The sequence below is a fragment of the Galleria mellonella genome, unplaced genomic scaffold (assembly GCF_026898425.1).
Source record: "Galleria mellonella isolate WM207_F2 unplaced genomic scaffold, CSIRO_AGI_GalMel_v1 utg213, whole genome shotgun sequence".
Classification (NCBI taxonomy): Eukaryota; Metazoa; Arthropoda; class Insecta; order Lepidoptera; family Pyralidae; genus Galleria; species Galleria mellonella.
In genome coordinates this window covers 3,821,981-3,847,816 of record NW_026442039.1, presented here as the reverse complement: position 1 = coordinate 3,847,816, position 25,836 = coordinate 3,821,981, and the positions used below count along the sequence as shown (strand labels likewise).

The 25,836-nt window shown below is 33.6% G+C and overlaps 1 protein-coding gene across 5 annotated transcripts in view; it reads left to right on the top strand.

Annotated features, from left to right (window-relative positions):
• Window positions 1–25,095, top strand: part of LOC113511966 (cystinosin homolog) — a 51,065-nt gene extending 25,970 nt beyond the window's left edge. For 3 of the 5 annotated variants that reach the window (XM_026895704.3, XM_026895703.3, XM_026895705.3), the window contains 9 exons: window positions 5,691–5,819; window positions 8,734–8,833; window positions 9,852–10,052; window positions 11,212–11,452; window positions 12,006–12,125; window positions 14,439–14,609; window positions 15,313–15,533; window positions 17,206–17,301; window positions 17,472–18,186. In XM_026895704.3, coding sequence (XP_026751505.1) covers window positions 5,720–5,819; window positions 8,734–8,833; window positions 9,852–10,052; window positions 11,212–11,452; window positions 12,006–12,125; window positions 14,439–14,609; window positions 15,313–15,533; window positions 17,206–17,301; window positions 17,472–17,514 — 1,293 coding nt within the window. In that variant the 5' untranslated portion in view covers window positions 5,691–5,719 and the 3' untranslated portion in view covers window positions 17,515–18,186. Of the gene's footprint in view, window positions 1–5,690; window positions 5,820–8,733; window positions 8,834–9,851; window positions 10,053–11,211; window positions 11,453–12,005; window positions 12,126–14,438; window positions 14,610–15,312; window positions 15,534–17,205; window positions 17,302–17,471; window positions 18,187–21,699 lie in introns of those variants that run through there. The other 2 variants (XM_026895706.3, XM_026895707.3) reach the window with 2 other exon arrangements.
• Window positions 25,096–25,836: the final 741 nt, after the last annotated feature.

The following is a 25,836-nucleotide window of genomic DNA, read 5'->3' as shown; positions in this document are numbered from 1 at the left end:
GTTACCATACCATTTTCACCCATCAAAAAAATACGATTGTAGGTATTCAGTAGGTACATTGTTATTTATCATATGGTGTCTCGAGTATTCTCAAATAACAATTAATGATTTCGATACGTCTTATTATGTTCGTTTGATGTATCTCAATTAAGAGACTACTGGCTAGACTTTAATTAATCTAGAATGATTAGTTGCTATTCGGCTGTACTAATATTTGTGAGACTAATGATCCTGAGAATAAGTTCACCAGTATCTTAATCAACCGAGCAATTGATGTCAACGTGTAATTTATAAGGATTCCTATAAACAAACATCTGAATTGTTTTAGGCCTAGGCAGTCGCTGACTTAATTTGGTGTTGATTATGTTAGGTAGATCTTTCCATCTTCAACCGACTTTAAAAAATTAGGAGATTCTCAATTCAATTGTATCTCTTTGCGTTTGTTACCTCATAACTCCGTCATTTATAAAATGATTTGAAATTTTTTCTTTTAATTCAAAGGATATACTTTTAGATAATATTTTTGTGAGACCACAATAGAAATTTTATCCTAATTAGTTTAGTAGTTAGTTTTTAAATAAAAATAACTATTTTTTTTTCTCGATTGAAGGTTTTTCTTTAGAACAAAATGTTAAATTAACGTACTTTGCTCAAAGGATTTTTTCATCATATGTCAATTTTTATCTGAACAGTATTTTCATCATTTTGTCACATGTTTTATATCGGTCATGGCCTTGTTTTAAGACAATGTAGGCACCTAATAGATAAATTGAAATGGTATCTGACGTATTTTCTCTTATCTTATCCATAGCAATATGAACTACCACACCATTACCATCTTATTTTTTAAAATTTTGTACTACTAATTATTCTACTACCTTATAATACATTTTAAACTTTACATTCACAAATCAGACAATTATCTTCTCACAGATTAACACTGTATAAATATTTACACAAAATATAACTCTTAACAAATAATAACAACATAGATTTTTTTTATTTAAATCATGTAGTCCTTGAATGAATATAGCTACCTAAATTATAAACAAATGTTTTTCTATCCATTGTTGGAAAAAATTCATTACCGACCAACGCTTCATAAATACTCTGATATTGATTGATGAGATACTTACTGCTTATTACTGCTGCTACTTTTAGTGCTTTCAATTTACATTTATGTGTACTTTTACAAGGTCGGAATAGATTATACTTCTACCCACTTTTTACTTTTACTGCACTCAAAAATATGTCATAGTAAATAATTGAGGATTATCAATCGTATGATATTGTCTCATACGATTGGAAATAGCATACTACTGGATAACTTACATGATGAATGAAAGAAGATTAGTATAATAACTGTTTCCAACAAGAATATCACATGAACATACAGAATAATACTGCAGCCAATGCTACATCTCATGCGTTATCACTCCTTGTACTTGTATTGAGATCTTGTTTCAAAGATATCACTGGCTGTCTTATCCTCAGAAATAATACATGACACGTTTTACGATATAAATATGTAGCTAAAGTGGCGTTTGCCCAGACGGGGTACATAGAATTATGTAGAATTAGAGGGGATACAATTACTAAAATTATAGCAGAATATGAAGAATTCAAATCCTAATAGAAAAGATATGAAGAATCCTCGGGAAAATTTGCCTTTTCTGAGTTCGGAATGGAAGGTTGCTGTTATTATGTAGATTACAACAGAGTGACGTTCACCCTTTGGTCACGCTATTTTTTGTTGCTTTATGCAGAGCACGGTCATGACCAGGTTGCTGATAAGCAACTGTAAATACGAAAATTTAGCATGAAAAGTTTGTAAATATTATTGCCTGCCGATTAGAGATTACAGTATTTATAGGTAGTGAATGCCTATTAAACGTTTCATTGCTAATCGGACATACGATTCACATCTGACATCAAGGATATACAAGCTGAAGTAGCAATGAGCCGGTCGCGTCTAACGAGTGAGGGATGAGACGACCCGGTGATCGAAATGAGGGGAAATCTTAGAATGGAAGTCGCGTACAGGAAAACGTTCTCGTGGGTTATATTGTTACCAAATGGATCAATAACCTCCTAAACCCATGTAAGTAAGTGTGAAGAAAGTGGACACGAAAATTTGAAGCGTAAATGAGTTACGCTGTTTGGCCATGTCTGAGTCCAATATTCGCCAGCTGAAACGATAAAGCTGTTAATTTCCAAAATGGTATTTATATAGTATATTAGTACATTCACTATATTAACTTTATATTTTCTTACCGCATTGTGAAGTTGTGTTGTTAAAGTTTTTTATCATTTACCAAGTCTAAGATTACTTAAATAATTTCGAGTCAAGTTTTATGATAAGCTAAGTAATATGCTAACATTGATAATTCATAGGAATATTATTATTAATTATTACATTCACGAGTAAGTACTTTAATCTAATTTTAATTGTTTAATTTGATACTTGTTGTTTAACACCTCGAGAGATTTTCGGCCGGCCTCAACCCAACAAAATTTGGCACAGTTTTCATCTTAGAGTCGCAGGTTACAGAGGTCATTCACTTGTTTATTTCTATTTGTCATAAGAATGCACATGTAAACAATTTAATCGAATATAAAAAATCGCTCTCCAATTGTGAAGTTAGGGTTACAAGAAAAACAAAAGAGTAATCAAGCAATCAAATGAATATTCGGAGAGTTTCAAACTATATGAGAGACACACTGGAACGGCTAATACATGATATCTTAATAAACGATTAGTACTAGAAAGTGCTAACATTTGCAATGTTCATGTAAGTTAGCAGTCTTCAGGTGTCAGCAAAAGCAGGCGGGCTATCTTCATTTTGAAATTCCGTTGGCACGTCGTCGTGTTCGTTGCATAATTACTTCGACCTCATGGCTCACTACATGTTCCTGTTATAATTTAGGGTTGTCATATACTAGAATATGCATGTTCGATTGCTATAAATTATAAATTGGGAATGCGTTTGATATTTGATCAACGACTCGCTGAAAATCTTCAAATCGAATTCTCTTGAATGGGAATTGAGACTTTTCGTAACCTCTTTGTTGTCTGTACTCTAGCTGCCGTACATTCGACGTGTAATATCCAAGTTCAGATGTAATAATTATTCGAGTTTTTGTTCCAATAATAATGTATTATTAGAAGATTATGTATGCATGTTTTTTGCATTTCTTTTTTTACAAATGACAGCCCTATATAGAATGTCCACAAACTGGTTAAACGTAACGCGCAAACGAGCTCACTTTTTTATCGTCAACTGTATATTGGCTTCATGTTTGCTACTTTTTGCGAATATTTTTTTTTACATAATGAGTACCTACAGCCCTTACTATACAAGGTTACTGTTAGTGTTACTTATTAAGAGAAATGGCAAATGCAGTCCCTAGCTAAATTACATCGCAAATAACAATACGAGTAGGCTTAATTAATGTCGGATCGATAGATATAATAAAAAATCATGTACGCGGTGCATATTCTCAGACATAAATATTTTATGAGTGAATATAAATACGAAGTAGTATTCAGTAGAATAAAAAATTATATAAATTTGTGTAGGTTTCAGTTAATGAATCAAGACAAGAGCAAGGCGAGCAGCCTGTCGATTTTTTCTATAATTCCATTCACAAGTACATAATTGTTTAAACATTAATCTGCCACTATTTATAATATATTATTATTCGTAGCCCTGCCACTTCCATCGAGAATAACATTCGCTAATGGAAAATTCTGTTCATAATTTCTAAATACATCCAGTATCTATACCAAATACTTCTTGATACAGACATCTTACATGCAGTATTTTCTCAAAATTACTATCTAAGGATAATAATGAATTTACTGCGTATGACATTAAGATCATGCCATCAATTTGTCAACAATTCTCAGTCTTTTAGTCCTTTTACTGACTTATCATCTCATTTTAGATCTTCTGAGGCTTTCCTTAGAGACTACGGCGTGGGGTTCTTCAAAAAGGGTGTAATAAGGTTTCTTAAAGGTCGGCAACACGCGCGTGACATCCCTGGTTTTACATGCGTCCATAGGCAACGGTAACACTATTTACCATCAGACGGGTCGTACGCTTGTTTGCTACCATAGTTGTATGAAGAATAGAAGTTAAATGGAAATAGGCAATTAGCAATTTTCTAAATTGTTAAATTATATAACCTTTTTTATTGTAATAGAAGTCATACGACAATTAAATTAAAAATTGTTACACTTGCTGGTGTATATAATATATTCTCAACTGTACGTATGTGTCGTAAAAAAACACGGTACTGTGGATTAAATTTATTTTGTGATAGCGACCAGTATTGCATTTGTTGTTATCGCTGTTTACATTCATATAGTTATATAAATTTTTATGTTCACCGTGATTGTAAGGTTAGATTTTTTAATTTTATTTGGTGCGTTTACAAATAATTAATTTCTTTAATTCTTTAAATAAATTTATTCCTCGGTGTTCGCACAGAAACCTATTTGCACAAAAACCTAAACCTAGTTCATATAACAGTCTAGAAATTCAATTAAAAATTAAAGGTTTTCCCAGATTCAAAGGTTCGCTCATAGTTTATATTCTCCCATGACACATAATAATTCCAGTAAAATCTTATTAAAGTTTATTTTTAGTTAGCAACTTAGTAGATTATAAAATTGTAGCATTTCCTAAATTGTGCTTCAACTGTTATTTATATTTAATTGTTATTGTAAAATGCACTGTATTCACCTATGTATAAGGCAATTTACATTTCTACTATTGCATATTACAAAGGTATATCTGTGTATGTACTGGTTCACCTTATATTTGTAATTTGAGGTCAATATCAGTCACGTATGTACATTTGTTTTGAATGGAGTGCTTGTTATTTATCAAATCGTTTCTTGTTTGCATTGATTACTTATCAGGTTTTTAAGATGCTTTCAGTGAATAGCGACATCCAAGAACTAGCATTGTTCGAGTGACAGACTGTAATCGAATTTAAGATTAATGTAATTAAATTTTAAACAATTATTTCTCCTATACAATGGATTCTTTACAATGGTTTTATTGAAATAAATTTTTATTCATTCATTCATTCATTCATTCATACATACTTTTTCCTTAAAAAAAAGGTCCTTATACTGATTTTTAAAGTAACAGTCTTAAAATTTATACACTAGATGATTGTTTGTTTTTTTTTCTACTGTAAATGCCAAACGACTGGATCTCTCACCGACTAGAGTATCCCGCTGTTACATACAGTTATTGCAAATAGAAGTATCATGATTTACAAATGAAATATCACTGTAATATTTTGTAATAGCATATGTATTATCGCATGTATAAATATATTATTATGTCAAAATAAATTTTAACATCGCCCGTTTGGAATGAAAATTCTGTGCTTCCTAGCTAAATAATTAATATTTTTAATAATTTTTAAATAACATCTTTTTAAAAATCGGTTAAATGAAATTATAAGTATAATTTGATACTTCGGCGATTTCGGACATTGGTTTATTTAGAAAAAAAATTGTTTTGTCTTAACCCTTGAATGTAATATACTTCAAAGAAGTACTTATACGTTTTGTTACATTACATTAATTATATTTTGTGGGTTTTTCTTGTTTATTATATTTAATTATTTGTTATCGATATACCTAACTGGGTCTTTTTTACTTGTTACAGATAACTGTACCTATCTACGGCTGGCAAAAATGGCGCGCGGTACCAAAGTATTTCTCCCCAGTGTTTCCGGGACTTCTAGTCATAGGATAAGCAATTGTTTTGTATATATTGCAACCGTCTTATTGTTAGGCAAGTATTCTAATAATGTTTTGTTTTTATTTTATAAATTCATTAATGCGACGTGTACATATTATGAATTTGACGCCAAAATGTATCAAATTTTGTAGAGCAACTTAAGAGGTCTATTACAGAAACAAGTTACGCAACGAAATTTATACACCCATACACATTACTAATGCTTATTTTCTTTTCTTGTAACTTATGATTATTTTTAATTATATTAGTTTACAAACACGTTAACTATATTTATTATTTATTTTTTACGCAAAAATCTTGTTTCATTTATGAGAAAGTTTGAAATGCTTTCGCTAAAATTAGATAAAAAGTTGGGTTCAATTACGATCAATTGTTCGAATTGAAAATAAAAAAAATCACAACGTCCTTTAGAGAATTGCCAAGTTTTAATGATGATTTTATATTAATTTATTATTATTAGTTAGTAGTTATAATTAAGTTGACCTCAAATTTTACGTCTTAGCGTTTTTTAATAAACACCTTTAGAAGTATAAAACAAGTAAGCATATAATAATAAACAAAGTAAAAATTTAAAAACGCTGTCTTTAAAATAAGAAATCCACTTATGTAGTTTAAAAATAAAAATCTATAGTAGAACCCCATAATTCCATTTTTTCGTTGCTTTATGCAAACAAGTACAAAAGGTTTCTTAATAAGTAGCTAAAAATGTATTTGAGGATGGAGTAAAAAAAAAAGGAAAGAAAGAAAGATCATAGATAAGCTTGTAAAGAATTAATTAAGCCAGAGAAATGCAATGTGCGGTTTCAGAGGAGGTTACTTCTCGCAAACATATAGATACGACTGAACTTTTTCCTAGGTTGTTTCTACAGTATATGGTTTCATAAAAGGTACAGCCTTCTTGGTGTAAGTGTCTAATGTTTGTAGACTATCTACAGAACTGTGATTTACGGTACTCGTTTATCATTAGACGTACTTATTTATTTATTATTTTTTATTGATTATTATATATTTATTATATATATATATATATTATATATATTTATTGATTATTTTTATTAAGGTATACAAATTTTATATTCTCACGTACATTCGATTTGGATCAAAAAATTTTTTTATTTGATTCATAGCGTTGTTAAATCAAGTTATCAGCCTCATGTGTGTAATTGAGTAGGTACCTATTATTGTAAATAATATTGCTAATGTACCGGACAGATAAGAGGAAACGAGCAATTTGCGTGTAGGTAATTTGTAATACTATGTACCTACTTATGAGTGGCCATACACAACCAACCATATCCTGCAGTAAAGAATAGATAATGGTGCTAGTCTACCTGTAGAAATGAATCTACATGTCTACCTGAATAAATCATTATTTTGTGCCGGGTAATAAGTGAAGCATCTAAAGTGTCATAGTAGATTTGGCGCCAATGCGTCATTCACCGAAGGGAGTCTCCCTTACAAGTCTTCTGCTTGAGCACCTCTTTCACATTTGTGTTTCTGCCGCTAAGTAGCTGCTCCTTTACATGGCAGTGTTTCGGTTTGAATTGAAGATGTGGTTATGAAATTATAATTTCATGGCCACATCTTTAATTCAAGATTCTAAAGTTACCAAATATTACAAAAGTCGATTGCTTGGGTACCTCTGTCCCATTCGTGTTTCTACCGTGAAGTAGTGTTTGCATGGCTGTGTTTCGGTTTGAAGACTGGGATATGGCGTGAATTTACCGGGTACAGAGGAATAACACTTGAGTCCTCAGGAATGGCAACAAATGGGGGGTATCATGGGCGAAACAGTATACTCTGTCCATGGCACTGCTCATGTGTATAGGTGATGGTTACCACTTTCCATCAGGTGGGCCATCAGCTTGTTTGCTGTTCTAAGTTGTATAAAAAAAAAACTAAGGTATGGCACCTTAGTCCCTAGGAATGTATGAGCATGAGACGTACATACGAGTATTCTGTGATTTCCATGATACTGTTTGTCTATACGGTCATTAGGTACGCCATCTGTAATATATATATATATATATATATATATATATATATATATATATATATATATATATATATATATATATAAACAAAATTATCCACTAAAACCTAAATACTTACATATATTGATTCCGAACTTCTTATACATAAACTTCCGCAAAGTAATTTCGACTCGTCTGAATTGAATGATGAGTATAATTTTAAAGTCTGTGACACCGCGCGGCGTCTAGACGTTTATCATTGTCGGCTGTGTTCAATAGCTCTTAGATAAATTTGAGCAGTGATTTGAGTGACCTATACGAGGTCATATTGGGTACTTACTGAAGGCCAAATTAATATTGGTCTAGAATTTGTGGGGCCTTTGTTGGTTACACTAAACCTACGTTTTTTTTTAGATAACTCAGTTATAAATAGTTGCCCATTTTGTTACCTTTAAGAAAAGTGGTATGTACTTTCCTTAAAAACGACTATATCATTAAATGAGTCGAACTTGTTTAATTTACCATATACTACAAAAAAATAGGTAAAAAGTTGGATATACCAATGAAGGCCTGCTGCGAGGAAATTACTTGAACGAGTTTTGTACAAGTATGCTTTTTTGTTATTTTGGTATTATATGGACGGTGATAGGTCGGTCGGAGTCCAGAATTATTAAGATCGGATTTCAGCTTTAACTTTTAAATGTTTTAAAGTATTAAATAATTATGTTTGTTAATAGCCGTGACAGTCAGTCGGCACATGGAACTAGGTATTATTATGTAAATGTTATTAGAAGATTAAAGAAGAAAATTCCGGAAAAGTACAAGTGTTTTTTTTATTAATATTAATTATTTTTTATACCACAAAGGTAGCAAACAGGCATACAGTACGTCTGATGGTAAACGGTCATTATAAACTATGGACGCCTGCAATACTAGGGGTGTCCTGTGTTTCATACTGTTTTTGTTGTTTTTAGGTATTCCATGTGCTCACAGCCAAATTGAGAAGATGTATCTCGATTCGACTGACCTCAATCTTCTTGTGGATGAGACGCATCTTCTAAAACTTATACAAATGTAAGTGATTACATATGATAAAATATTCTTACAAAATGTAGTTATTGATTTTTGCCCCAACTTTTTGTGCGTTATTTACTTTACCATCATTTTCCCAATGTCTATTAGAAAGAGTATTTTTTTTGTCTTTTCGGTCACCGATTCCACCAGAAAGTTAGTCAGAAATTAAAGTATCAAAACTCCGAATCTTTGTTTTCCGTAGGATATTTCGATATGTACCTTTTTACAGCTTTCAATAAACAAAAGTAATGAAAGTACTTTATACAGGTGAAATAAAAATTCTTAGTTTAAAAATAAGAAACTACGTAAAAGTTAGAATAATAATTCATTAATTAATATTACGTAAAAGTAAGAATCTATCATTGATATAGAATATATTAGAATAGATATTTTGTAAAACCACAAAATATTTCAAACCAACGAAACACTGGACGCGCTGTATTAATACGGAAGGCTTAAAAAATTATCGTTTTTCGACTCATGTTTGCTTGGTGAAAATGTCTAATTTTACTGGTGAACATTCCTTTTATATCCTTAATACTAACGATTTTGATTGAACCTTGTATATATTTTATATTTAGAAACATTACCAAAAGTCTAACCGAGGTTTCCAACCCGCCTGTCAAGCGTGGAAACTACTGGCAAAACTCCCCTTAGGGGGAAGGTCTAAGTTTTTTTTTTACAACACAGGGGGCAAACGAGCATGCGGCTCACCTGATGGTAAGTGACTACCGCCGCCCATGATCATCCACAACACCAGCGGCATTGCAGGTGTGCTGCCGGCCTTTTAAAAAGGAATATACTCTTTTCTTGAAGGTTATGTTGTCGTATCGGTTCGGAAATACTGCTGCTGGAAGTTGATTCCAATGTTTAATAGAGGACAGTTAACGGACTAATACGATGATGATACTTTATATATTTTGTGTAAAATTTGATCCTTCTACATCCAGTGGTTTTTGTGTTATTTGTCAGTGTTAGTCCTATATGTTGATTAATGTAAATGTTTACAAAATTCCAGTGGCCAGTACAACACCACGCTGGAGGTTTCAGCTCAGATACAGCATCCAGATATAGTTCAGTTGGTGCCGCAAACTGTAGAGATACCAGGTTCGAGTGAGCCGAATACGACTGTTGAGATTTCGCATGACATCTGCGCGTACGGCAAGAGTCCAGGACACTCGGAAGTCACGTTTAATGTCACTCCAACTGGATTTGTTAAGTAAGTATCTATACCTCTTCTTACTCGTTCACTTTTGTCAGCGTAGCCGTGGTCATGTCCATGGTGTACACGGTGGATCTTCATTATTAATTTCTCGATATTGAGGAGAAGGGATTGTTAGTAATGGGGTCTAATAGCCTCATTGCTAGCAATATACCCTCTCAGGTCGACCTCCATGTGGTTTCCCCTGGAAACCATCATGTTTAATTCTTGTCGAATTCATCATGGTGGGCCAACTGACCTGCATTCATTCTCACCTATCATTTTCCACTGGTGCCTCGTGGGTGTGTACTGATAGCGCGGGCTGAGTTACCATTCCATTTTCACCCATTAAAAAAATCACTTGGGGTCAGAATCGGTTTCTCAGGGGTCGACATATACGAAAACTGATTTTGTGGGTCGACAAGATCTAAAAAATCTGTCATTATTAATTAATAATATGCCTTTACAAAAATAATTGCCTTTTTAAGTACTTCTACGTAATTTATTTTAATAATTATTAATTAGATTTGATATTTACTGAATTGCATGTCTATTTTTTTTATTTTGTTGATAAAATGATGTCAAATTTACTCACTTAACCGACCGTTTTTTAATTGCTAAGTTGTTTGTATTAATAGGAGAAAACTAGAGATAGTACCAATTCATTTTGGTAAAGGGATTTCTTGTCCAAAATAGTTTAGGAATCTATGGTATAGATAAATATTCTCTATGAATAGAAAAAACTGTACCCAGTCAAAGTACAACTTTAATAGGCTGTTGTAATGGTGATGAAATAAATTATAACACTAACTTGTAACTTGGATTATGGTCGTGTGTATTTTTTTTATTGAACGAATTTTACCAGAGGGAGACTTTGTACAAAAGTCGATTGCTTGGGTACCTCTGTTCCATTCGTGTTTCAACCCTGAAGCAGTTGTGTTTGCATGGCTGTGTTTCAGTTTGAAGGGTGGGATATGGCGAGAATTTACTGGGTACAGAGGAATAACACCTGAGTCCTCAGGAATGGCAACACATGGGGGGTATCATGGGCGAAACAGTATACTCTGTTATGTCCATGGTACTGCTCATGTCTATAGGCGACGGTTACCACTTTCCATCAGGTGGGCCGTCAGCTTGTTTGCTATTCTAAGTAGCATAAATTTATATTTTTTTCCAGTTTGGACACGGTGTTCCTTCGCATAACCGTGATGCATTCTCACGCAATCAACGTGATCTCGTACATAATGGGCTGGATATATTTCGCGGCGTGGTCGGTCTCCTTCTACCCCCAGATCTACATCAACTTCAAGAGGAAGAGCGTCGTGGGCCTGAACTTCGACTTCCTTGCACTGAACATTATGGGTTTCACAATGTACTCGCTGTTCAACTGTGGATTGTATTTCTCTAAGGAGATCCAGGTATGGAACAAAATGATTTTTTTTTATTCTTATGTAAATTTTTCATTTTACAATATTCATTAAGTTTCATAATCGCTCAACCGATTTTAATGAAATTTATTTTATTATATATTTGTATTGTTTGTTTCGAGTTTATGGATAGAATAGTTTTTATGCCAGTAAGAAAAAATGTACAAGGTAGATGGCTGTAGGGGAAAAAACAACGTTTGCTGAGTCAGTTAGTCTCATAAACTTAACTTACTACATACTAACAGACTGGTTTCAGATAAAGCACACTGTCCCATTCGTGTTGCAAACGTAAAGCAGTTGTGTTTGCATGGCTGTGTTTCGGTTTGAAGGGTGGGAGATGGCATCAATTTACTGAGTACAGAGGAATAACACCTGAGTCCTCAGGAATGGCAACGCATGGGGGTATCATCGGCGAAACAATATACTCTGTTATGTCCATGGTACTGCTCATGTCTATAGGCGACGGTTACCACTTTCCATTAGGTGGGCCGTCAGCTTGTTTGCCATTCTAACTTGTATAAAAAAAAAAATAAACAATTTGCAGAGCGAATACTTCAGCCGTCACCCGCGCGGTTTGAATCCAGTGCAGTTGAACGACGTGTTCTTCTCACTGCATGCTGCCTTCGCAACGCTCATCACCATCGCGCAGTGCTTCATGTACGAGGTGAGTGTAATAATTATCATCAGTCATGGGTGTATCATCGTCATTGTGGGTGTAGTTTTTTCTTAATGGGTAATAGATAGATAGATAGATAATTTATTTACATTACAGCACACAAATTAAATACAAATATACACATAATACACAGTAAAAGAGATAAAAGAATGAAAAACAAAAAAAAAAGCAACAAAAAGCTAAATATATAAAACAACAATTTCCTTATTTTTTTCATGCGTGTGCCATAGTAATACATAATGGTTACTACTCAGTTTATTGCTTTGCCCTCAAAAGAGCAAAACACTGATATTCTGTTGTAGCCAATAATGAAATGGTAACCCCGCCTGCGCTATCGGTATACGCTGGCGGGGCACCAGTAAAGGGTGATAGGCGAGGATGAAAGCAAGTCCGTTAGCCCATCGTGACGAATGCCACTAGAATTAACCACGATAGTTTGGGGGGAAAAGGGATTGTTAGCGATGGGGTCTAACAGCCCCATTGCTAGCAATCTTATTACACAGCTCGACCTCCACGCGGTTCCCCTGGAAACCATCGTGGTTACTTCTCGTGGAATTCTTCACGATGGGCTGACTGACCTGCTTTCATCCCCATCCATCACCTCCCACGTGTCCCGCCAGCGTATACTGTTGGCGCAGGCGAGGTTACCATTCCATTATCACCGATTAAAAAAGAAACTACGATAGTTTCCAAATGGAACCGCGTGGCAGGTCGACCTGATAAGATGTATTGCTAGTAATGGGGAAATTAGAATCCATTACTAACAATCTTTTTCCCCCCTGTGGCTGTAGGAAGTGGTGGTTAAGGGAACTTAACCGTTAAAAGATAGGCAGCAGCGTCCCTCTCAAATAAAAAAAAAAAACCTTGTAGAGGAGGCTCATGTTTAACAGTAGACAATTAATGATTGATATAATTATTTCAACATACATAATAATACACATGTCTTAAAAAGTGTTTAAATGTATTGAATGCATTTTTTTTAAACATATTTCTTCTATTAAATGCGATCTACTGAAATTCATATTGCATTATACATTTTTTTTGTTCTGTTATATGAATAGTTACATTTTATTTCGTTACATAATGAGCAAATTACACGGATAGAAATATTAATATATTCTTCAAGACACCTGTGTTTGTATGCGCAACGGGTGATGCGATAATTGACGTATTAGTGACGTCAGCGGCTAGAGGCCAATGCGGTGATCTTTATATTAAAAAATATATGTTACAATAATCCTTGTAGTTCAATATGGTTATTTTATATTATTGGAACTTAATGCAATGAAAAGTTGTAGGTAAGTAGTACCTATATCATCGTATCAGCCTCTATCTGTCCACTGCTGAACATAAGTCACCCCCTTGGGGAGGGGGGGGGGGGGTTGCTAGTAGTTTCCACCCTTGGCAGGCGGATTGGCAACTGCAGTTAAGCTTTGGGGATGTTTTAAGAGAGATGCTGCTAATCATCCCTCGCCCTTCCTAAGTCGCCTCTTATGACACCCACGGGAAAGGAAAGCGTGGCCTATACTATGCCGGGACCATATTTTATTTTTATTGACATCTCGACTAGTTTTCGTATTTACCTGCAATTTTATATCGCTTTAACTCTTGATAGTGTTAAGTCTTGTGCTAAGAGGTAACAAATGAACTCACTTTTACTAATATCTTTTTTTATGCAATTTAGAATGGTAAACAAGCTGACGGCCCACCTGATGGAAAGTGGTAACCGTCGCCTATAGACATGAGCAGTAACTATGGATATAACAGAGTGTACTGTTTCGCCTATATACCCTACATACCTTGCCATTCCTGTAAACTCAGGTGTTATTCCTCTGTAACCTGTACATTCTATCTAAATCTATACTTATATTTCATATTATAAAGATTTTATTGTTTGTAATGCATAAGCTCATAAACTATTCGACCGATTTTAAAAATTATTTCACTTATAGAAAGCTAAATTATCGGCGAGTAATATAGGCTTATGTATTACTTTCGAAAACTATCTACCCGTGCGAAGCCGGGCTGCATCACTAGTATAATATATAAATAGGATTGTTATTATTGGATTATATTAGTAAGCATTTTTTTTATGCAACTTAGAATGTCAAATTTGATGGAAAGTGGTAACCGTCGCTTATAGACATGAGCTGTAACCATGGACATAACAGAGTGTACTGTTTCGCTCATGATACCCCTCATGCATTGCCATTCCTGAGGACTCAGGTGTTATTCCTCTGTAACCTGTAAATTCTATCTATGTGTGTATGTCTGACTAATGTTATGATATATACATTACAGCGTGAAGAGCAACGCGTGTCGATGACCGGGCGCGGTATACTAGGCGTGTTCGGCCTGGTGGTGGTGGTGTCTGCGAGCGTGGCCGCCGCCGGCCACCTCGCCTGGCTCGACTTCCTCTACTACTGCAGCTACATCAAGCTCAGCATCACGCTCATCAAGTACGTGCCACAGGTGAGTGACTGATTTATTTAGTTTGTAATAGAAAAAAAATACCAGAGGGAGACTTTGTACAAAAGTCGTTTGCTTGGGTACCTCTGTCCCATTCGTGTTTCAACGTAAAGCAGTTGTGTTTGTATGGCTATGTTTCGGTTTGAAGTATGGGATATGGCGTGATTTTACAGGGTACAGAAGAATAACACCTGAGTCCTCAGGAATGGCAACGCATGGGTGGTATCATGGGTGAAACAGTATACTCTGTTATGTCCATGGTACTGTTGATGTCTATAGGCGAGGGTTACCACTTTCCATCAGTTGGGCCGTCAGCTTGTTTGCCATGCTGTCTCTAAGTTGTATAAAAAAACCGTGGCCATGTGGTCCCGATATAGAATAGGTCACTTTTTTCTTTCCCGTGGGTGTCGTAAGAGCCGACTAAGGGAGGGCGAGGGATGGGCAGCAACGTCCCTCTTAAAACTTTAAATCTTTAAAGCCTAACTGCCGTTGCCAAACCGCCTGCCAAGCGTGGCAACTACTGGTAAAACCCCCCCAGGGGGAGGCTTATGTTCAGCAGTGGACAGTTAAAGGCTGGTATGATGATGATGACGATGGGACATTGTCAGCATTTGATGAAATTAGAGATTCATCTTTTTAAATGTTTTCACATGTAACATAACCTAATTTTGATTCTCATTTCCATTTCATTGTATAATATTTCCAGGCATACATGAACTACAAGCGGAAATCGACCGTGGGCTGGTCCATCGGCAACATCTTCCTGGACTTCGTGGGCGGCTTCCTGTCTATCCTGCAGATGGTGCTCAACGCGTACAACTACAACGACTGGGTGTCGTTCTTTGGTGACGCCACCAAATTCGGCCTGGGCCTCTTCAGCTTAGTCTTTGACGTGTTCTTCATACTGCAACACTATGTGTTCTACAGGTGGGTTGGATACTCATTTATCAGGGTTGCCATGTCACAATTACATAATGTAACTTATAAGTACTTTATAATTACAATTGAACATATTCAAAAGCGCCATCTAGTTACAGATTTGTATATTCAAAGCATTGTGTACTATGGATACTAGACATCTGAGCAGTCCATCGGTAAGATTTGACACTTTGTCGCTCCCCTTTCCGCGGGCTTTGAGTGCCATCCACACTTGCCCCTGCACACGCGCCCAGTGAAGCTGTAAAGACCCTCTGCGGCGAACAGCAATTACTGCTCGAAAAAAAAAGACTTCTGATAAAAATATTTAATTTTCAAATGTACTAAGCAGTAGAAGTAGCACTTCAGCTACCCGCTAACAACATGCTTTCTAACTGCATTGGGTTGACTGGAAGAGATCTCTGTCAGAGATAAGTCCACCCTTGCTCACAATATTTATAAATGCATTAACAATGTAATTTACAAGTGTAATACTGAGTGCAATATGTATAAGCACTCAGAACAATACAAATAGACATACTTATGAATGTAAGGGTTTGTGTTGTGCGAGGGTCGAACTCGCGACCACAGGAAGGTGAGGCAGTGTTTTTAGCTTTTTATTTTGTCATTTTGCATTAGTATTAACCGCGTAAGTTCCAGCATAGAATAGGTCGCCGGATTACCTTTATACCCCTTCTTTTCCCGTGGGCGTCGTAAGAGGCGATTAAGGGAAGGCGAGGGATAAGCAACAACGTCCCTCTTAAAATATTATTAAATCCTAACTGTGGTTGCCAGACCGCCTGCCAAGGGGGGGGGGGGCAACTACGGGCAAAACACCTAAGGGGGTGGCTTATGTTCAGCAGCGAATAGTTAAGGACTGATATGACGATCATGATATGTTATTCTCAAGTATATAAAATGTCATTTCTATTACGTATAGAATTATTTTTAACTTAATTTTTATGTGCATTACTAAATCATTACTATAATTAGACATGGCAACCCTTAATTAATTGTAAAGTGCAAATATTGATTTGTGGATAATTTTTAATTAATAATTATCATATTATATCCACATTTCAACAAGTTATTGGTGGCGGGCGGCCTAACATAGTTATAAGGCTCAACTAACACTTCTGTTCTATACACTTTCCTATTCCTTTCTATATAAATAAAATCAAGAAAACATAGGAAAATAATGTTCGCGCGGATTACGGAACAACGTCTCGACAAATCAGTTTTATAAAACATGCGATGAATTGTTTATAAGTGCACTAAAACAGATACGAAATGGAAGTATAATAATTGTAAAGGTATTAGACGAAAACAGCGCTGTTTGAAATTGGAATGACTATCAATTTAAGAATTAATAACAGAAGAGAGACACATACATAAATAAAGAGAAAAGAATGAAAAAAAAAATGGAAGATTCAAATCAAATAAACAGGAGAGTGATAATTGACATGACGTAAAAAAAAAGTTAACAGCAATCGACACATTATACAAGAACCACTAAAGAATATCATTTGTAATATAAATGTTACAAATGATATTTTTGGCACCGCTTCGTTGAGTGACACGCTTTGCTTTTCGCGCCAAAACCGACCGCTTGAACAACAGCATTGGGGCTACCAAATATATTGACACTTATAAAGGAAATTTGTTTTGTCGTTGATTATTTCAGAGAGGGCAAGCAATTTGTTATTGTAGACAATAGTGATGAAGGTTCACATAACACGTGCAGGGGTGATGGAAGCGAGTACTTTTTGGTGAAAACGTGGTATGTATACGGTGATATTAATCGAGTATGCGGCTGTATCGCAATTAATGCAACTAGTATTAATTACTTAGTAGTCTAAGCTATTCTATACAGCTTTCACACTTGTAGTTAGTAGATATTGTTATTTTTTTTTTATTAGAATGTTTATTTAAATATATGTCGTTTTCTAGGAACGCCAACGAAAAGAAATACAACGTGAATGGGAAAGCGTGATGCGGACACGTCGCCGAGTCCAGTTTTCTGCCATATTTAATTACAGAATTCTATAGATTTTTATTTATTAAGTATAAATCGCCTATTTACAATTCCTACAAGATCCCCTAAAAGCAAGAACCTTCTAATTTGTAACATTAAATAGACTGAGTCTCGTACAAAATGCTCTGATAAAATGTCTATCGTTATTATGAGAAATAAAGGATAATATATTATAGATCCTATTTATACGGTGTTAAGGTGTCAAATGTTTGTTAAATTATTCGTTATGGAATGACATAGTCATATTTGTTTCAATGATCTGTGATGAATAACACACATTTTATATTAAAATGTGTATAAATCGTTCACTGGCATTTTTGTTTGTTTCAACCTAACCAGAATATTTGCATTTACTATTAGTTTATCAGCAATATTCTTTTATTTTCAATTTATACCCTTTCCCAAAATGTTTTACCTCCTTCCTCCCAAAAAAAAAAAAAAAAGAAATAACTACTTAAATTTAAATATAAAGTATATTCCATATTGATTACTATATGTAAGCGTAACTTTAATAATGCAGTTAGTATAAATCAAGTCGTAACGTTAGCCCGTACACGGCACATTTTGTAATCGTTTGATATAGTTCGTAAGATGTTTCGTGAATGTTATTATAATAAACGTATCTTGGTTTGGCAGTTTTTCATTTCAACACCTTAATAATATGCTAATAGTCGTCTGTGAAATACAATTATTTGATATAGTAATATTTTATGTATTTATTTATATATTTATATGTATTTATATTACATATTTTGAGTATATTTATATTAGTAATTAATCATGTATTTATAATGTATAAATATGTTAAGTATTACTTCATGTTTCCTTATACTTGAATGCACCATCTGCTTATGTCTATTTGCTCAATCGATGATTGGTGAATGGATGATGAACACCATCCAGTATTAAGGCCGCAAATGTACATACAGTTACACTGTAACATGATAAAGTTTAAATTAAGAAATTACCTTAGGAAATATCTTAAAGCCGGATCCACACTATAATACCAGACCTGGTTTGTTCTCGGTCCAATTTTAGATTGAATAAATGAACAAATGATACAGATTGTCTCGTTTGGTTGAACCGTTTGGTCTCGGCATAGAATAGACAACTCTTTTCTTTCTCGTGGGAGTCGTAAGAGACGATTAGGGTAACTTAATGGTCGAGGGATGGGAAGCAGTGCGATGCGATGCGATGCGGTAAATCACCAATATTTACACAAAAATTCATAATTACAAAAAGCGAGGTAGAGCCAACAATGAGCGTCCTTATCGCTTAATAGTTTAGTAAAATATTAATAAATAAGAAGCAATGTGTGTATTTATACAATAGTCCCGTCCAGCAGGTCTTCTCTTGAATCTAATATCGATATCAATCTAACTTATTTTTTTAAGGGATGATAATGGAATGGTAACTCCACCTGCACTAACGATATATGCTGGCGGGGCAACAATGAGGGATGATAGGTGAGAATGAAAGAAGGTCAGTTAGCCCATCGTGATGAATACATCTGGAATTCAACACGATGGTTTCCAAGGCAGCCACGTGGAGGTCGACCTGATAGAGTATATTGCTAGTAATGGAGTTGGTAAATCCCCATTACTAATAATACCTATCTCCTCATTACATTATATTTATAGACGTGATTCACACAGCTTCGAGTTTGGAGTTTTTTCTTATCGTCCAAGTTCAACACCAATTTTATGGATATCGGAGATATGGTATGAGTATACTGTGGCGTTTTAGTGTGCACACAACATAGTGGCTTTGTTCAATTATTGCAAATATCGTCCTTCCTGCATCCAATTTGTTTATGATACAATTTGTTCATGTATATAGGTAACGGCCACCATTTTACATCAGGTAGGTCATTAGTTTGTTTGCCATTCTAATTATTATAAAAAAATTGCACATATGCTCAGCATATGCTACAAGATATGACAGAAAGAAAAATATACAAGTTACAATTGTTGTTGTATGGACAGGGTGAATTTGGATAGAAATAGATACTTCCATTTCGTATTCCATTTAGGACAGACATTTTATGTTTATAAATTAGTCTGCTTATAAAGAATGACTTAAAAATACCCCATATCCGTAGAGACTTATAAGTATTTCACTTATAAACTACATATTCCAAAAATTTCTAAATACGTGCACTCTAAAATAAAAAGTGGCATGAACTTGGCAAAAGTGAGCTCAATATAAACTTATGAAATCTACGTACCAAATTTCATTGAAACTAAAATTATTTATGCAGTAAAAATATAAAAACGCTAAAATGAAATTTTATAAAACGAGTTGTACTCGTAAACTTGTTTGCTACCTTCGTGATATAAAAAAAGTGTCCCCACCACCCCCTCCAAGTACGTGTTTGTGTGCTCATAGCCTACTTTAAATGCTTATATATACAATAATATCTGACCTTGATACATAAAACTGTTCATCATGAGTTTCAATGTATGTAATGTATTATAGTTAGTAATTAACTTTTTGCCCGCTACTAAAAAAATGTCATTATAATCAAAAAGAAAACGCCTATACTATAATTATTATTATTAGTACCTACTTATTTTTTTTATATAAAAAAGTTTGTAAAAAAATAAGGTACAAAAGGTGAACTTAATGCTAATAAGCATTCTCTATCAATCAACCTTTGAAATGAATAGTGAATCAAGAACATGGCACTTCATTACTGGGATAGGTAAAGAAAAAAAATGTATATCTATAAACTATAAATATATATATATATATACAACTAGATAAATTTTTCACCACATCTGCCCTTCATACGCTTTCTGTTTTTACCCAATGGTTAGCTGGTAGAGAATGCCATATGGCATTAAGCTCGCCATTTGTACAAAATTTTATTGTGCAATAAAGAATAAATAAATAAATCAATAAATGTATAAATAAATAAGATGACAATGACTAGTTACTATTGTTGTAATGAGTTCATAAAGCGAGCATGGACTCTTCTTTTGAACATGAATTTATTTGGAAGCTTTTAAGCAGTGCATTTTGTGCAGTTGGCGAAAGAGTCGGACATAAAGCCAGATTTGTGGTGTAAAAAGTGAAAGGGAGATATTAGAATGAAGATTAAGTTACGGAGATATTGAAATTAACTTTTTACTTTACTTAATTAACTCTAATAAAATTATATATTATTGGTTTGCCTAAATCTATATTAATATTAATTAGTTGTTTTTATTTTTTATTTTGTACAAGACTTCCTACTCTCGTTCCGTGCTTGTAATATTTATGATTGTAATCGGTCAAACCTATCTTTTTTTTTACAAAATATATTTTTTTTTCAATAGTTTTTTTAAAAAAAAAAAACTATTGATAAAAAAATATGACGGTAGCCGCCTACAGTATATGTAGGCGGGTACTATATAACTCGAAATAAAAAAAAAAAAAACTATAAACTACTTATTGTTTCATAGTTAAAGTAGGTAAAGTCGTGGTACCTATCCATGTGAACGAGCCTAAACTCTATTATCGTACTTTATATGACTTAAATTAAGAATTATGTCCTTTTTTATAGAGCACTAGCTGTATTCGACGGCTTTACCCACGTGAATCAGTACATATAATGCATCCTATGTGTGAAGTTAGGAAATATTCTACCCGTACACCAAATTCCATTCAAATCCTTTCAATAGATTTTGCCTGGAAGAGTGACAAACATGCATCATGCATCCTTACAAACTTTCGTATTTAATATAGGTTTTTTTTAGACATAAAGCAAAATGCTAAGCAAAAAATCTTAATTTTTTTTCGATTTTATTTATATCAAATTTATAATAATTATTCTCTCAGTGTTCGCTTGATTTTTACCTCTTTGTGGACAAAAACTAAAATCTAAAAACATTTGTTTACAACACAGGTACATTGTTTTGTCACTTTATTTCAAATTAGGAATTTAGTACCAATGAAAGAGACAAAACAGTTAAATAGCTAAAATCATGGGTAAATGAGGGGTTTGACGTTTTTATTAATAAGGAGAGGGGAGGTTTATATTTATTTATTATTCCTACAAAGATAAAAGATTACAAAAAAATAGATTATATAATACGGCCTAATGTAAAGATTGAAATGTGAGGTCGTTTTTAATGTATATTTATGTTTTTTAATTTGCAGGGAATCCCATTATATCCTGCTTCCTGGATCGAGCGTAGCGAACGAAGATCCTAACGTGGATGTACTAGATAATGACCAGGCGCCATCTACTGATACACCATATCAGGCAGCGCCGGCTTAGTTGCAATTTGGAACATATCCTGAAGCGATAAAATTCAAATTCCATTGACGACATATGTTCCTGAGATTGCTCGATTCTTTAATATAAGAATGAGTGAAGATCTTCGTAAATTGATGACGAAATAATGAAATGCTTGAACTGTAAGCCTCAATCTGTATAGATATGATAAAATGGCGGTATAGTGGTGTTGCTAGCAATTTCAAGGGACAATTTGAAGTACATTGCGAGCTGGATCTAATACCAAGTTTTATAAACATTAACATACCTAATAGGTATTTGTGAGTTTTTTTTATATGTAACCATAGAATTAAAAATAATGTATTTGGGACACACCTGTAAGAATCAAGTGGATTATTTTTGTATATATATGAAGTGACTGCATCGACTAAATATACGAATATCCTTACAATGCAGTGTTAAACATACATAAGACTGAATAAGTGATGTAGTAGTTATGTGAATCCAAGACAATAAAATTTGAAAATTAAACTTTGTGTACTTATGTATACTTAGATATAATTATACCATAATCTAAAGACAGTTATTATATAGATATATTATTATGTTACTGATATATTCCAAGGTGTAAGGGAAAGGGTATAGAATAAACATGTAAGAGGTATATAAGAAACAGTATTTAGCTATAGTATTCAAGAAACTGAACAACTAACGATAGCGGTAGAGCGCCGTTTAAAGTATTTATATACTAGCTGTGTCGTAGGTTTGTACTAGCAAATTAATACACGAAGTATCCTATGTATTAATCTTAAAATTATAGTATCTCGTATCACAATAATCATTATAGAAATTATTATGGTTTGTTCTCGCAAATTAGTACACAAAGTATCCTATGTATTAATCTTAAAATTATAGTATCTCGTATCACAATAATAATTATAGAAATTATTATGGTTTATCCTCGCAAATTAGTACACAAAGTATCCTATGTATTAATCTTAAAATTATAGTATCTCGTATCACAATAATAATTGTAGAAATTATGCCCACAGTCACATTTTACCATGGTATTGCTCGCTATTCACAGGGAATTCATTCTCACACACTAAAACCTAAATAGTCGCGTACAGTCCGGCTTCAAAGGAGTTATCTTCCGCGAATGCTCAGGCTGTTGAATGAGCTCTCTGCCGTTATGGGGTTTGTTATAAAAGATATATTAAGGTTTTTTCAAGGACGGTTATGTATGAGATACTTCTAGTGTTGCAGGCGTCCATAAGCTGCAATAACCGTTTTTTTATGACACTACTTTGTCTGGTGTCACTGGTTCCCCCGACTATTACCTATTAGGACCTTGTGCATTTGTGATTCATACTATCGTTCGTTTCCGTTTATTCTTTCCTTCCATCTATCTTTCATATTATTCATTAATCTTTCATGCTTCATATTTTTCTCTTTAGCGTGGATTATTGTGTTCTTAATTTTATCTAATGTTGTTATCTATTTATCTATTACTATTGGTCTCTGTTTATAATTTTTATACTTTATTATATTGTTTTGATTTTCCGGGCGTTAATGTTCTTGTACTTGGTACCATCCCATCTGACGCGACATGAAATTTTATATTATGCCTTCCTGTTATCATTTTCCCTATGCTAAGGGTTACTTATATTACATAAGTCCCTAACATCAATCTTACTTCTCTGTTCTTTCGTGCCTTTATTATTTGTGGATAAATGAAGATACTCATATATTTTATATATTCATAAATAATATGTACATACTATATTATAATACATCAATCTACAATTTATTTATTTATACTATATTTTATGTTTCCATTTATCTAAGATACATATATTTCTTACATACATAAATGTCATTCGTACTGAAATTATACAATATACATATATTTAATTTATACAGGTTTTATACATTTAGCGTCTACAAAGGTTAAGCAAAACTGCTTTTTTTATATTATTATAATCTCTTTTCTCTCTTCTCGTATCCATTTTCTTCGTGTCATTTTAGTTGTCTTTTTTTTTCAAACAGTTACAACGTTAACTCATGTATTAATTTATTATTGTGTATATATTTCCGTCGTTATATACTATTTATATATAAACTATATCATTATACATTATAATTATCCTATTTATAACATATTTTAATATTTTATTATCTTATAGTAGTAAACATTTACAATCAGACGGGATGTATACTTGTATATTACATTTGATATATAAAAAAAATATTAAAATGCACTCAGCTGTTTAAGCGTTATTAAGTTTATTATGAAGATAGTATGATTACAACCTATGCTCCTGAAGGTAAGTTGTTCAGTTTCATGTATACTAAACGTATACACTAGCTTTTTAGACATATAAAAATATAAATCTATTGTTGTATAATCATAAATAATAATATATTAATAGCATCAATTAATGTCGTTATTAAATTATGGTAATAACTTTTGTCTTAGCAATAATGTTAATTTCATGACAATACTGTTAAAAAGCAATACATTTGGCGAAAAATAATGTATAAATGTATAGATCAACATTATGTTTTTTTTTTTAATTGTATGGAGAGGCAAAAAAAGCGGCACATTATGACATAAATAGCACTATATTATCTGTGGCACCTCTGTGTTGCCACTACTATACTCTTAATTAGTAATTATACTATTGCCACAATAAATAATGGATTTTGTACAATGAATTATAAATCTTTTTTTTGTGAAGGCTAGGTCATAAGGGATATTTATTATACAATATTGTATACCTAAATGAAATATGCATTTGATATTATATGCTACACATTCAACATTCTTAACCAATCGAAAGTGGGTACTTATCTTAGAACGTATATAATAATATTACAGTACACAGCCGTGCCCTTTTCGCTAGGTTGGGATGACCTCCCCTCCCTTTTTTCGCCAATATGACTTAATTGTGAGCAATTATAAAAGAAACACTTGTATGTATTTGTACACACAAGTATGTGTTCATACACATTTGTTTATCTAATGGTGAGAACAACAAATATTGTTTCTAAGCGACTTAAAAGATTTTTCTGTGTATATGTTTCATGTGATCTTTTTAATTTTAAGTCCATTTTGCGTCTTCTAATAATATTTATAAATTTAATTGGTATACAAATTAAGTGGCTATTTTTTATGCATAATTAAAATTATAATTATATATATTTTATACATACTTTTGACTGGTTTAGAGTTTTGATTGTTACATAATATTTTAATAATGATTTATATGTAGCACTAATCATTCATTGATTAAATAAAATTAATAGAATCGAAACTATTAATTTTTTTTTTTAATTATTATCCCGACGATGCCAAACGTATTGATTCTGTTCGTTTACACATATATTAGTGTGGTCTCGGTATAGAATGGGCTACCCCTTCCTTTAGGGGGGAAAGGGATGGTTAGCAATGGAGTTTGACAGCCCCATTGTTAGCAATATGCCCTATTAGGTCGATCTCCGCGTGGTACCCCCTGGAAACCATCGTGAGCAATTCTTGTTGAATTCGTCACGATGGGCTAACTGACCTGCTTCGTCCTCACCCTTCACTGGTGCCCCGCCGGTGTATACTGTTAGCGCCGGCGGGGTTACCATTCCATTATCACCCATTAAAAACCCCTTCCTTTCCCGTGGGTGTCGTAAGAGGCGACTAAGGGAACTTAATAGTCGAGAGATTGGCAGCAGCGTGTCTCTTAAAACACAAAAGCCAAACTGCAGTTGTCAATCCGCCTGTCTAGCGTGACAACTACTAAACTAAACCGCTTCACCCCCTAATAGGGGGATAGCTAGGTTTTGCAGTGGACAGTTAACGGTTGATATGGATGGACATATATATTACAAAGGAGGAAAACAGGGTACTGTATATACGATATAGGTAACACTTTGAGGTGCCGTGGGCGTCACAGTATTTTCAGTGATATACATGGAGCTGTTTATTTTTATAGTCGACGTTTACCACTTTCATCAGGTGGGCCGTCAGCGTCATTCCAAGTTACGTCAAAAAAACTATTAATACA